Raw genomic sequence first — 14,384 nt, 5'->3', positions numbered from 1 at the left:
GAGGCTGTGAAAAGCACTAAAGCGAGCTTTCATAAAGGATTTAAGTAGGTGTTTTTCAGGACATGCCTGAACCGGACGAATGTAGTCAAATCTGCTGCTGTTATTTGACCTCTTTTCAACAGAAGTAAATTCCCCAGTGAGACGGCTTACCCACCATCCAAATGGAAAGACGCAGTGTGTGAGCGGTATGACAAAATTCAGTCCCTTGTTCCAAGGTTGAAGAGAAGTTCTGGCCTTAAAGCTACAGTTGTTACCTTTAATAAAAAAATAAATGTTACTATATCCTGACAGTAGTACATGAAACATATAATCTGTGGAAAAAAATATGTTTCTCTGCCTTCCTTATGGCACCCAAAATCATATGCATTCAGCGCCCGAAGTACAAAAAACAATCAGAGCAGGGGTCTCTAATGCTGCTGTCAATCGCTGCTCTGAGCAATCAGAGCAGTTATGATCGATTATATTTCTCGCCTCAGATGTTTCCAGAAACCAACATTTGAAAGTTTGCTTAGTCGGTGGGCGGTGCTTGATTTTCAATCGATTGTTTTCAACATGGCAAGAATCACAAATGTTTTCAATTTGCATCTGGAAAATAACAAAAATATGTTTCTGAGAACATTTGATGTGAGAAAAAGGCAACATGGCGACAGAATCTTGATTCACAAGTGACCAGAGCGGCCTTGTTTGACAGTTTGAATAGGAGTTCATGGGTAGTGATTGACAGCTGCGTTAGAGACTCCTCTGATTGGTTGGTTTTCTTGGACGTGGTGGAATCTTGCAAATGACTACAAGGAGGCAGAGGAACCTGATTTTTTTCACAGATTAACTGTCTCATGTACTATTGTCAAGATATAGTGACAGTTTGAGCAAATATGAAAAAAGACATTTTTATCAAAGTTACCAACTGTAGCTTTGACATTGTATTTAAGATCCTTTCTCACGACCCGTCAAGCTGACATACAAAAAGTAAAGTTTTTGCTTCAATAACTTGAAAAATTGGCTCTTTTATAGGTACAAGCTCTGAGCGAATGTAATCAGTTGTCCTTTGAAACCTTTGCATGCTCACTGCCGCCCTGTTTTTCTTTTCCCAGTGACCTTGCCTCAGGTTGAATGTCTCAATTTCATCGGTCGGTCTCACGGTGTCACAGACTTTAAGATGCACTTCTGTTAAGTCCACAAGGGCTTAGGCCTGTCTCTCTGCAAATTCAGCAAGTGCTTAAGGGCTCTGATGTGAACTTTAGGAGCCTCTGTGCGGATTGTTAGTGTCTGCGAACCTGCAGACTTTCAAAACCAAGAGTTACAGGTTTGCTCGGTGCAGTAAGGTATACATTTTCACATGGATGTGTTGTTTAGGAGTTATATATTTTACATTTTTCTTTGTACATGTTAGGAAACTAAAAGAGACTCAGGCAAGATGCATTTTCCCTCCATTTTTGTACAGCTTGCCTTCAAAAGGTCAGTCGTAAACATATACTTTGAACTCTGAGTGCAGCGGCTCAGCGGAAACTTTGCAGTGATGCACGGATACAATTGTAGCTCTTCCTCCGAGGCAGACGGCTTTGCTTTCTCCACCGGAAAAATAATATATATAATGGCTGAGAGAGAGCACAAAGTGAATTTGCCTGCCGGGCAGGTACTTTACACATTCACTATTCACTCAAGCTGTTGTTGCAACTTGCAGTTAGCAACTTTGGAAACTGGATTTTGCACTATTTCATCAAACCTCATCTATAATTCATGAGGTGACCAACATGCATTCGCTTCAGTAATAAACTGAACCCTACAAGCAATCAGGGAAGCTCTGACATAGAAGACAGGGGGCCATCTCTACCTGTCAATCTCACACAGGTAATATTGTGTGGCGCTCAAGGCTCGGCAGCACGAAAAGCAATGAGGTTTTTCAACTGAACGGCAATGTTGTTTACCAAAGTTGGCAGATTTAATTACTTCCCCCTGCAAGTTCCTGTATGATCTACTATATACAAGTTATGTAATCACAAATTATCCAATTCCACTTCTATGTTCAAGGACTCCGGGGAATGTAACACTTAAGCAGTGTTAAATCAGTGGGACCCTCTCGGCCTGGAACCAAACGCGGGCCCCCTCGTCCTCCACTGGGACGCCGGTGTTTACCGCCCCGGAGAGGCTGAAAATTAATTGGTTCCTTGAGCTGCTGTACATTCCCCCTGTCAGTGCGATGGCCTGCCCTCATTGTGCTGTCACTTTAAGTCGAAGTGTATTAATGGACTGTGTGGGCCATTGATTCCTAATTCCTCTCGACGTTGACATCGGGGATAAATATTGCGTGGCACGGTCGTCTTCGGGCTTATTGTAATCAGCATTGTTATTGATCGCCTGCCCGAGCCCCCCCCCCCCCTAGAAGTAATCTATTTTAAATACGCTTTCAGTAAAAGGGGGCTGTTTGGGGCCTTGTCCCGGTACTTTGGCGAGGACAGAGGCACAGCGGCTTGTAAGGATAAGGGAGGAGGAAGTGTCCGGACATGGCAGATAAAAGAGAAAGAGAGTGAGAGGCATGCAGACGGACTGACAGATAGAAATATTGCGAGCGTGACCGAGTCTGCTCTGTGAAATATGTCTTGCTTCAACATATAGGGGGTCTCCGGGTGGTCTCTGTCAGCGAGCGTGTGTGTGTGTGTGTGTGTGTGTGTGTGTGTGTGTGTGTGTGTGTCTACGCGTCTGTCTCCGTGAGGCCGGCGGATGATGGATGAGGGCTCAGCCGGCGGCGAGCCAGACGTCGGCGCTATCGATTTATCCTCACATTTGTCTGGGAGGAGGCGGCGCGGGGCGAAACGAGCATTTTGGCGCAGCGTGCCTCGAAATGTGCACACACACACACACACACACACACACATATATATATATATATATATATATATATATATATGTGTGTTTTCACAGCATTTCAAATGGACAGCCAGCGGAGGCGTGGGCCTTGGTTGGAATTTTTCATTGTCTGCTGAGTACAATGACTGCCTCCCTGCTCATCAAGGTGTTTTTTTATTGATCCACCTGCAAAGTGGCATCCACTTGTTTAACATCCAGTCTAATACACTTCAATTGGCCCAGCCTTGCCTGTCTGCCTGCCTCCTCGTCTGGCTGTTTTGTTCAGCTCAGAGCACACAAGACGGGAGAGGAGTACGTGTGTGTTTGTGACCGTGCTGACTCGTGTGTTTGAGGATAAATCGTGTGAAATAAAATCTTTCTTTGTGCGGCTGTCAGGAGTCCTTGCTCCATCCAGCCCATTGAGCAGCACATTAAGGACCGCACAGCAAAGTTGCCATTCTCTCCGCTCAAGGCTTTGTTTGTTTTTTTTCTGGCTTTGCTCGTTGGGTGTTCATAATCAACGTTAACAAATTGGAAGGACATCCATTGTTCTCTCTGCCTAGCCATCTTGAAAATGGCCCCCAATTACAGGGCAACATGGCAGAGACACAATATCAGTTATGACTGAACAAGATTACACTGGAGTTGGACACATTAAAATAAGTAGATATTGATGTTACACACTTGAAGACGCACAGCTTGTTTTATTTCTAGTTGTCCAAGCTGCCGGGTTCAGTTACAGTGGAGAGAAATGCACTCTTTTAACCTGCATGAATATTTAACGATCTTACTTAGAGACTGCTACATTTCAAATATGCACACATTTTGGAATTTCACTTCACTCTACTGACTTTTTACACGTCAAAAGTTTGAATTTCTGACTTTCTGACATCTCTGGGATGCTATAAAAGAGTCTCTGCCTCCTAGAGTCGTATACAAATGAGGTAGGATAACGCTGAAAGATTGAATCTAAATGTTTGGTGGGTGTGCCGTTAATGATGATGACAGTTATGGCAATAATTTTCAGTTAGAGCTGACATTTACCTCATCGACGATCTCGGACTGCTCCGATCACTGAATAAGAAATGATTAACGGCTCCATGAGAAGATTCATAGTCATCTCACTTTCTCTTTCTCTCTCTCTCTCTCTCTCTCTCTCTCTCAGGGGATGATGTACCTGGAGGAGAGGAGGCTGGTCCACAGGGACCTGGCAGCCCGGAACGTGCTGGTGAAGTCGCCCAATCACATAAAGATCACCGACTTCGGTCTGGCCCGGCTGCTGGACGCCGACGAGAAGGAGTACAACGCAGACGGGGGCAAGGTTGGTGTAAGTGGAGGCGTGAGCATGTCTTTGTGTGTGTGTGTGTACAGCGCTTACCCAAAGGACAGGACAGCTTACAGAAAAATAGGATAGATATATATATATAAGTAGTAAATACTGCAAACACAAAGTATTAAAACAAAAGGTCCCAGGTTTGCAGCTATACGTGAATCTTTTAATTGTCAGAACATACATTTTTGTTGTTTCCTTTTAAAAGATGCATTAACTCAAATAATAATTTCAGAACAGGCAGCATAACACAATTAATAATCTACAGATGAAAAGATGACCTCAACCTTGTCTGGCACATAGCCCTGCACATTTGCATGTTTGCATGTTCTGTGTTCAACATTTCATAGTATAGTTTGCCTTACGGCTATTCGCATTTTACATTTTATACACGGAAGAATTGCCAATCCCACCTACACACCCGCCCGATATACATTTGCATTTTAATACTTATATATAATTCTTATAATGAATACAAATACAATATATTTTCTTTGATTGTCTTATCCTCTATATTTCTTTTTCTAATTCTTGTTTCTTTTTCAAATGTCTGTTCTTCGTTGCACACAAACTCAAGAGCTTGTCTTCCCTTAGCCAGCTAAATTTGAAAACGCATCTTTTTCCTCTCTTGGCAGAAAACAGAGTAGATTAATCTGTAAATGCTGGTGTTACGCCTGCTGACACTGTGTAGCAGGAGCAGTAACAGTGAAGAAGACAGTCACCTCTAACTTTTACTGGAATCACATCTTTTTGTTGTGGAAACCGCCAGTCACACAGTTACATGTATTTATGTTTCTTTTGGAAACATGAAATAGGAAATTTGACCAACGTCAAACTGTGGCTGTCTTCAAACCCAGTGGAGGGGACAGAATTGAGAAATCACAATAACGTGTTGGCTCCACATCACCAGATGTTAGCCAGCTGTGATGCATCATTTTCTTGTTTATCAAACAAATAGAAAAGGAAAAGATGACAATATTCTGTCTTTTCCTTTTTCAAATTAGGAATCTGGATGTGGAGATCTAAACAAAGAAGAGCAGATTTCATTTTACGTTACATGGAGCGACATCTTTACCAATTTAAGAGCCGGGAAACTCTTTTTGGTCAGGCAAAGCCCGGTGAACTTAGTTCAATAATATACAATTTAGAAACACCTCATCCAAACTAATAATGCAGCCACTGCTCCAATCAGTTTGTTTTCTTTGGGGACCCGGACTACATTAATCAGAAGCTCCTTCTCTTTTCCTCCTTTTCCTTACTTTGCAAATTGTCCTGATCAACTCGCTCTATTTAATTGGCTAGTTCATTGCTACATCAGCTGGAGGCCCGAAGGTAGCCGCTGCATCTTGAGTCGGAGGTGTTATCAGTGGGCAAATGAAAAATAAAGTATTTCCATAAATGCGAGGGGCTATGCTGGACGCAACCATCTGAGTGATTGACTCCATGTGGGTATTCGCTGAAGCCTTGATAAATGAGAGCTGTTGTCAGCGGATACACACGTGTGCCATAAAAATAGATGCGCCACGAGAGATAAATCAACAGGGATGAAGGTGAAGGCGGCCGCGCCACATTTCCAAACCTGCCGCATTTCATTTCCCCCCTCTTCCTGGTCATTTCCCTGAAGAGCAGGCGTGTGTGTCAGGGGCCGTGTTTCAAATGACCGATGCGCGCACATCTGTGTGCATGTGTGCGTTCACATGCAAAAGGCCAGATAATTGCCTTGTTCAGTGGACAATCCCCTCCCACAGTCAATATGGAAATCTTCTGGCGCTTAGGATATGGCGATGTGTGCCGTTGTCCTTGTCAGGAATGTCAACGGGCCCGTTTTTATTACGATTTCACCCACTGTGTGCTGTAAACCTGCAGACTGTTGAGATCATGCGAGACAATTGGCCAATACAATCTCATTTAGTACCTTAAAAAGCGTGCTCGCTATTGATGATCTCTGGGTGAGACTGAAACTAATCAATCACGGTACTTGGGTACTATTGAGCAAAGTATGGTTGAAAGCACTGTCGATTTCCCAATACCTCACAAACGACAGATTAAAAGATGTGGCAGCACATAGCAAAATGGGAAAGTGTTCCTTTTACGTGTTTATAGATGTGAAGCTTCTTATTTTGATTTTCTTTTTTTGTCTTCGTTTGCGCGGATCATCCTCGTCTTTACGTTCATGTCCCTCTCTCCTCAGATGCCCATTAAATGGATGGCTCTGGAATGCATCCACTACAGGAAGTTCACCCATCAGAGTGACGTGTGGAGTTATGGTGGGTGCTACATGCATAATAGTTCATCTGTATGTGTGGACGTCACTGTTTGTTGTGCTCATAGGTGTGGGAGGAAAGAAGTCAGTGACCTTAAATCCTCTGTCCATTTCTTTGCATTTCTTTGCCCTCTTCTCTTTGTGCTCATCTTGTTCTCTGGCTCTTTGTCTCTCCTCTCCATCTATCTCTCTCTCTGTCTGTCTTGCCCTCCCCCCTCCCTTATCCTCCAGGAGTGACCATCTGGGAGCTGATGACATTCGGAGGCAAACCGTATGACGGCATCCCCACGCGAGAAATCCCGGACATCCTGGAGAAAGGGGAGCGTCTGCCGCAACCACCCATCTGCACCATCGATGTCTACATGGTCATGGTCAAATGTGAGGAGACACACATACATAGACTTACAAACAATATGTGTATGAAGAATATGGTTTATAGGAAGACCGAGTGGTATTGATCTTCTCATCTAACTCTTTTTTTCAGATGAAATTACAAGATTAAGCTATTAAATACCTGAAAAATCCAAATACTTTGATACAAAAAATGCACTATCGATGTCAAACGCATTGTTCATTGTTTGAAAACATTGCCTGCAAGGCCAAATACTCCCAGAGATATTAAAAGGGGGGATATGAATACACTTAAATCTTCTCAGGGTACAGATCACCAAATTGTACGTCCACAGAATCTGAACATAAAAGTTAGTCATCAGTGAAATGGAAAAAGCCTGTCCCTTGCTACATATCACACATTGCCTCAGCTACAGGTGGGGACATTAAAAACAATGTTACCGAGCAGCGCTCCAACTCCGCGAGCGATGTGGAGCACGTCACCTTATTTTTAAATCATGTTGTCTGCTCCAACGCAGCTTGAGGTGTCACAGACGAGCTGTAGTTTAATAAAAGGGGTTAGTGTTTTTAATATGCATCTGGTTAGGTGGTATCAGAGCTCAGGGGCTTTCCATTCAATTGTGGAGTAGAGAGTTGATATGTGAAGAGATGAAAAAACCAATTCAGAGACAGAGAAACTAATGAGATGCTGGTTTATGGTCTGCAACATGCAGTCGAGTCCTCACCAGGGACTCTGCCCGCGTCCCTGTTCGTGTCATCCTCCATCTGGACTACCACACCTCCCCTCCCAGCCGCCCTACCCCAACTCTCCCTCAAGCCCACACAGCTCGTCCCCAAAAAAACCCGCCTTCTCTTCATCCTCACCCAAAATTCTCCCATCTTGCCGCTCCCTCCACATGGCTGTGGTTTACATGTCTGTGGAGGGATCCACCCTCCCATATTACCAGGAAACGGTCCAGACGTACAAGCCAGTCCGTGTTATGAGATCTGCCAGCTGACGGCCGTTTGGCTATCCTTTTTTCCTCGCACCAGTCTGGTCCTCGCTCCACCCTGAACCAAACTATGGTGCCGTCACTCCCTGTCTTCTGGTGGTGGCTGAAAAAAAAAATCTCATAAAACTTCAACTTTTTTTTTTTTGGTTGCACAAATATTGTATCTGCACTATGAATATCCTTCTTATTATTGGCTGCTTCTTGCTCTATGAATCTAAACTGACTCTACTGGTGCACTAGTGATTCACTCTGGATGAGTGCTGAAATGCCACACGTGTTGAAAGAGAATGAAGTGATCCAGCTTGGAGCTAGATATCAAAACATATTCCCATGACATAAAAATTCAACCGATCCGAAATGTCATGAGATATAAATGTTCTTTTTCCAAATGAGAAACTAGTGCCAATGGCTTTTGACAGCACAGAAGCAATCATGAAAGCCCTGCAGCTATTTAGCCTAATGACAAAGCCAAAGGATTTCTGTTTCCCCCCCCTGGAGGATGAGAGTAATTTGTTTGCATGTGCTGCATAAAAATGTCTGGACAATAATGTTATAAACACTGAGGTTAAAGGGGTTTCCTTAACCTGCATGGGGGGCTCCTACATAGTTCTGATTTACTAGTAATCTTTCTGGCACATATCTGATAAACATCACACGTTACATTCTCCTATAGCTGTCTAGTTGTACCCAATGTAATGCTCATACTGCAATGCTACAGACCCATCACACAACCTCAAGCAAACACAAGTTGTGTGACATCAGCAGAAAAAAAAAACCCAAGTAAAAATAGTCCAAAGCAGGTCAAGAACAGAGTCAGACCAGCAGCAGGGTCACACCGCCCCGCCGGAAAAGCCACAAGAAATCTCAGCAAATTGGCCGTATTAATTCTAATTACGCGTTGACTGAGAGCCTTTGTTTGTGATTTGCAGCGCTGTCACACTGCGTGGCCCTTCCGCCTCAGCGCCACCCCCAATAAAGATGAAATAGAGTTTGATTGCCGGAGTAATTGCAGCTCATTTGGGTAATGTGCCTGCGTGGGGCGCTAGAGTGAAAATGAGATGGAGTGAGCGAAAGAGCGTGGCAGACGGAATGACAGCAGAGAAGGTCGGGGGTTTATTCAGGGAGAGCCGGCTCCAGGAAACAAACTTTAGATTAAAAAAAACAGCTGCATAAGTGTAGTAGGGATAAACTCAATTTTAGAATAAAGTAAATAGAAGCACTTGTATTCTGCTGCTGATCCACGGAACCTCCCTTTAGGGTTGCCAGAGGCACCGAGCCCCCAACTCTAGCCTCTCTGTTATAGAATATGTAATGCAGACACTGAACTGTGTGTGCGTCGCTGTCTAATCTGAGCAGAAACACCACCCGGCTGTCACCTCACCTGCGGGGGGTTATTGCTGCAGCCGTGGCCTCGGGGAGAGGAGAGACGTTTTCCTCCACCTTAATAGCTGCCCTTGAGGGAAGCATTTAGCCCTCGGAATGGATGAAAGTTTGCTAAATTCAACACCATGTTTGCTCTTTCGGCTTTTTCTAAAGAACTTTCATCCGTTCGACAAACATTTACATTTGACTTATTTATAAAAATGTCTGTTCAGTCACTCTCTATTGTCTGATTAGGAAACACAATGGTCACTTTACAAACTGCGGTAAAAAGTCTCTGCTAGCGTTGCAAGTTAACGGTTTCTAAGGCCGAACAAAGAATGCAAAGAGAGATGATTACATACTTAGGTTAAAAGAAAATAATATCGAAAAGAATATAAAATAGATTATCTTGATTAACCAGATATTTTTGGTTTCGGGGTGAGCTGTCCCTTTAAAGATAATTAAAGTACACATGTTTAAGAAATATAGGCGCAATCAGCGATAACTGCAAGTGTTTCATTGTCTCTTAACCAGCTCAACTGTTTACTATCATGTAACATCAGTTTGTTAAGTATTATTTTAGCTAGAAATTGATTTTTTTTTGTTATGTATTGGATTTTTGTTTCATTTGTATTCGGCACACAGAAGAATGTCGGTGAGGTTGCTTGAGTGAAGCTGCAAGCTGCGTTTCTACTTACTGTGTTTATGTCTTGTGTTTTTTTCCCCCCGTACACACAAACTCTTAATGCCCTTCCTCTGCTCCATCTTTCTCCATCTCTTCCCCAGGCTGGATGATTGATGCAGACAGCAGGCCCAAGTTCAAGGAGCTGGCTGCTGAGTTCTGCAGAATGGCCCGGGACCCCCAGCGCTACCTGGTCATCCAGGTGTGTTTGCCTCAACAGCCTCACTGTCAGAGAACTCCATAATAAGGCGTTTAAATGTCTGAAGGAAAATACATCCCACAACATATTTTGTGGACCAGTATTACCTCAGCAAAGCATCCGTTAAAAGAAATAAATCACAATAAATTGTGTCTCTTTTTAGGGGGACGACCGCATGAAGCTCCCCAGCCCCAATGACAGCAAGTTCTTCCAGAGCCTTCTGGACGAGGAGGACCTGAATGACTTGATGGATGCTGACGAGTATCTGGTGCCTCGGGGTTACAACGTGGCTCCTCCGTCATACACCACCAGGCCTCGCATGGACTCCAACAGAGTAAGGCTTCAGCACCCAAAAAACATATTTAATCATGTATTAAATCACATATTTTGCTCGAGTCTTGAGATGGTTCCACAAAACAAGGTGTACTATTAAATATTTTATGATAATAACACATCATATCTCTTTAACCTCAAAACATAGTATTTTCATTTCTCTCCGGTCATAAACCGCCCAGCTCTCTGACCTCTGTGAGTGCTCAAGGTGGTTAAGAACTTCCAATACACTGATGATTTTGCTCTGCTAATGGCTCCCCTCCATCATTTCCATCCCAGCGTGTGCGGTTTAAACCTGGGCTCTTTATGCGCTATCTCCCCCAGGCCCCAGGTTTCATTACTCAGAGCTCCATAAGCAAATAACAGACCCACTCTTAAAATGCCGCAGCCGTTTACTAGTAGACAATAAGCTCGGGCTCGGCTGTTTGCTGAGCAGCATTCACCACGTTCCGCTGGCCCAAACGGCTCTGCATCTTATGCACCTTTACCCCCGATGACCCAACCATTTGCCAGCGGCTCTTTGTTCCCTAATGGACACACGCGTAGCCCCAAAACACACACACACACACAGTAATCTATTCAGGGTCCTGCGTATTCAAGGTCAACACCCCCAGAACTCCTTTGATTATGCAGTCAAAAGCTTCTACATGCCCACACAGGGAAAATAAGTCATTGTTCAAATCCATCGGCTGGCTGACTTTGCCACGGGAAGTTAGTTATTCAGACGCAGTCCGATACAGACGGTTATCTAATCTGGGCTGATTTGCTCGTACTTGAAAAGAGGAGCGGATAATGACTGGCTTTGAAGAAGGGATGAACAGAGGGGGGGGGGGGGGCAGTGGGAGTAGGTGGACAGATAGAACCTCAGGACGTTTCCTTTTTTTGTCTGTGTTGTTGTGCTTCCTGTAATTGCTGCTGCAGCGCTAACAGTTGGCAAGAGTGCCGAGGAGTGGGCCCGGGTTAAATAGCCCACGGCGGTCCAACACAGAACCTCCAGAAGCCCTTTGCTTCACATGTCATGTTTTGTATTTTCTTGTGGGGTTTTTTTTTTTTTTTTTTTTTTTTTTAGTTCTTTTTTGAGGTTCAGGTGTTTGAATGGTAGCTCTGCCTGGCTGCCCTTCACTCTCCCTTAAGGCTGATGACTACGCTGTCAGACCTTTGTTAGAGGATTTTTACCCTCAGCAGGCAGCTGCACGGGTTAAAAGTCTCACTTCCTTTGCCGCAGGTGGCGTACAGCTGGCTCAAACTGACTCAAACTTCATGATATTTGGCATATGCCTCTTGGGAATGTGTTGTGGTTCAATTGAACTCTAGACATCAGAAGTTTGTTATACAATCTTCCAGCTCTTTTATCGCATAATAGGTCCTTTAGAATAAAGAAACTACACTTTGCTCAGTAACTTCACAAACCATTTCTCCTGTCTCAACCCACCCTTTGCCTCAGAACCAGTTTGGATATCGAGATGGTGGTCCGAACCCTTCAGAGGCCTCTGCGGCAGGTGCCCAAGCCTGCGTGAACCCAGAAGCCACGGGTGGACCGGGTCCGGCCCTGGAGGACCAGCGCTGCAACGGGAGCCTGCATAAGAAGAGCCTGAGCCAGGCTGGAGGGGAGGACAGCGGGGGCCAGAGGTACAGCGCCGACCCCACCATCTTCCTGGGGGAGAGGGCGCCCAGAGGGGACACCGACGAGGACGGATACATGACACCCATGAAGGACAAGAGCTCCTCAGGTACTCGAGGTGAAACACAATACAGTTTTTTGTTTTTTTCCAGAGCACAAGCAGAAGAAGCTAAAAATAAATGCAGGTAGACAATTCTGCAGCCCTGCAGGGCATTGTTGTGATGATGCATTTTAAGAGTTGTATTTCATCAGTGGTGATAATACCACACTTACCTCTTTATGTTTATCTCTCACTAATTTATAAAACATAAGTAACACAGTGCAATAGAAATACAGATAAATACAATTTAAACAAGTGCATCCTCTACAGTGCGTACTTCACATTGCACCTCTTCCCTGTCATCGCTCTGCTTGTTCACAGAGTAAATGTGATCTTGAGTCGTGTGTCATTTAGCCTGTTCATTTCATTTCATTCCATTGATTAAAATTCCTACCCAGTCTCTATTACGGGTGTATGTCGGCTACTACAGAGTCATGTTTTGCCTTTGATCATAATTCATTCCATCAGCCCTGCTCTCGCACTACCGTCTTTGATTTTTTTGAGCAGCTCAAAAATATAACAAAGCCTGCAGCAAAATGCATCTGATGCAATGTCAAGGAGCGGAAGAGTGGGCAAAATCAATAGGTTTCACACCCCACTATTACAGCGCTTGGAAGCATCGAAGAGGGGTCATTTGCTGGCATTTTCACCCCCGGCAGATGGAGTTTCCAGTGCCAAAAAACTGCTGGCATGTTGCCCGTCTGGTCCTGAGTGGTTGCCATTATCGCCATTATCATCTCCATCTTCTCGCCTCATTAGCGAGTGATCACTTTCTCCTACTCTCTTTCAATTTCCGTTCCTTTTGTTTGCTCTTCTCCTGATTTGATTTTTTTTTTTGTGGATCTTTTTGTTTGTCCGTATTATTTTCTCACAAACTCCTTGTCTCTTTTTCTCCACTTTCCCACCCTCCCCTCTCTTTTCCGATCTGTGCTACAGAATATCTGAATCCCATTGAGGAGAACCCGTTTGTCTCACGGCGTAAGAACGGCGAGATCCACGCCTTGGACAACCCGGGTTACCACAGCACACCCAACAGCCAGCCCAAAGGAGAGGACGAGTACATCAACGAGCCCCTGTACCTCAACACCTTCCACAGCCCTGCCGATCTGGGCCTGGAAGCCCTGAGGAGGAATGGTCTGCCCCTTCCCATCATGCCCCCTTCTTCCATCCCGTCTTCAGGCTCCCACCTCCCGCTCACCATCCAGACCAGCCTGCCCCACTACCCCCTCCCCACTGGCCAGCCCTCTCCATCTGGCTTGCCTTGCCACCATGGCCCACCGACCCACATCCTCCACGGCCACCACACCCACAAACCTGCGGGACAACCTGTCAATCCAGGTGGCGGCTCCGCCAGCCAGAGCCAAACAGGAACTACTGCCCAAGCCCAGGTGTGCCAGTCCGGTGCCCTCTCCACTTCGGCCACCCTCGGGCACGGCAGCCTGCCAGCCTACCAGATCCACGCCACCACGCACCCCGCCAGCCTGCTGAAGCACGGACTGCCGTCAGGGAAAGTCAGCGGGAAAAAGCTGAAGGTGACCTTTGACAATCCAGAGTACTGGCAGCACAGCTTGCCTCCAAAATCGTCGAACCAAACGGCTCCTGAGGGCGCCCAGGGCGGTTCCACCAACGCCAAGCTCTTCTATAAACAGAACGGACACATACGGCCGGCGGTAGCTGAAAACCCCGAGTACATGTCGGAGTTTTCCCTGAAATCCGGCACCGTCTTGCCGCCTCCGCCCTACCGGCAGCGGAACACTGTGGTCTAAATCGTTCCACTTGACAAAAACGTTCCTCAATATGACTCCCGCCTCCCGTAACCCAGACATCCTCTCCGGTTCCACTGTTCCACACAGAGGGGGAGCGGCCACAAAAGGAGCCCCCAACTCTTTCCAAACAACGTGCCATCTGCCGTAGACTGTAGCGGCATGGTGGTGGGCCGAACCGAGCCAAGCAGTCCCAGCTCAGACTCACGCACCTCCACTACATCCAATCCAGTCCATTTCCTGTCCTGTAGATAAGAGACTGCGCTCCATGTCAGTGAGGACACAAAGCTTATGGTAGCTTTTTTGGCAAACAGCGGACACATGACTGTCTCACAGCAGTGGACGTACCGCGTTGACCCAGCGTGGTAGACCACAATGGCGTCAAACAAGATGGATTTGGCTTAAGGGGACCTGAACTCACTGCCAGCCACTGCGGTGTCAGATTCATGAGAGGAACAAGATATTTTGTTATTTTTCCAGTATAAAGGTCTGAGGATGAACACTAGCTTCTAAGGGTTTCTGAAATAAGCAAACATACGGAGTG

At 45.4% G+C, this 14,384-nt stretch overlaps 1 protein-coding gene across 1 annotated transcript in view; it reads left to right on the top strand.

Moving 5' to 3' along the window:
* si:ch73-383l1.1 (receptor tyrosine-protein kinase erbB-4) overlaps positions 1–13,843 on the top strand; it is a 208,275-nt gene extending 194,432 nt beyond the window's left edge. The window contains exons 21-27 of the mRNA XM_054624191.1: positions 4,010–4,165; positions 6,366–6,441; positions 6,669–6,815; positions 9,929–10,026; positions 10,187–10,357; positions 11,801–12,086; positions 13,014–13,843. Coding sequence (XP_054480166.1) covers positions 4,010–4,165; positions 6,366–6,441; positions 6,669–6,815; positions 9,929–10,026; positions 10,187–10,357; positions 11,801–12,086; positions 13,014–13,843 — 1,764 coding nt within the window. The remainder of the gene's footprint in view (positions 1–4,009; positions 4,166–6,365; positions 6,442–6,668; positions 6,816–9,928; positions 10,027–10,186; positions 10,358–11,800; positions 12,087–13,013) is intronic.
* Positions 13,844–14,384: the final 541 nt, after the last annotated feature.

The sequence above is a fragment of the Anoplopoma fimbria genome, chromosome 22 (assembly GCF_027596085.1).
Source record: "Anoplopoma fimbria isolate UVic2021 breed Golden Eagle Sablefish chromosome 22, Afim_UVic_2022, whole genome shotgun sequence".
Lineage (NCBI taxonomy): Eukaryota > Metazoa > Chordata > Actinopteri > Perciformes > Anoplopomatidae > Anoplopoma > Anoplopoma fimbria.
The sequence above is the reverse complement of the archived record's forward strand: the minus strand, read 5'-3'. Positions and strand labels throughout refer to the sequence as shown.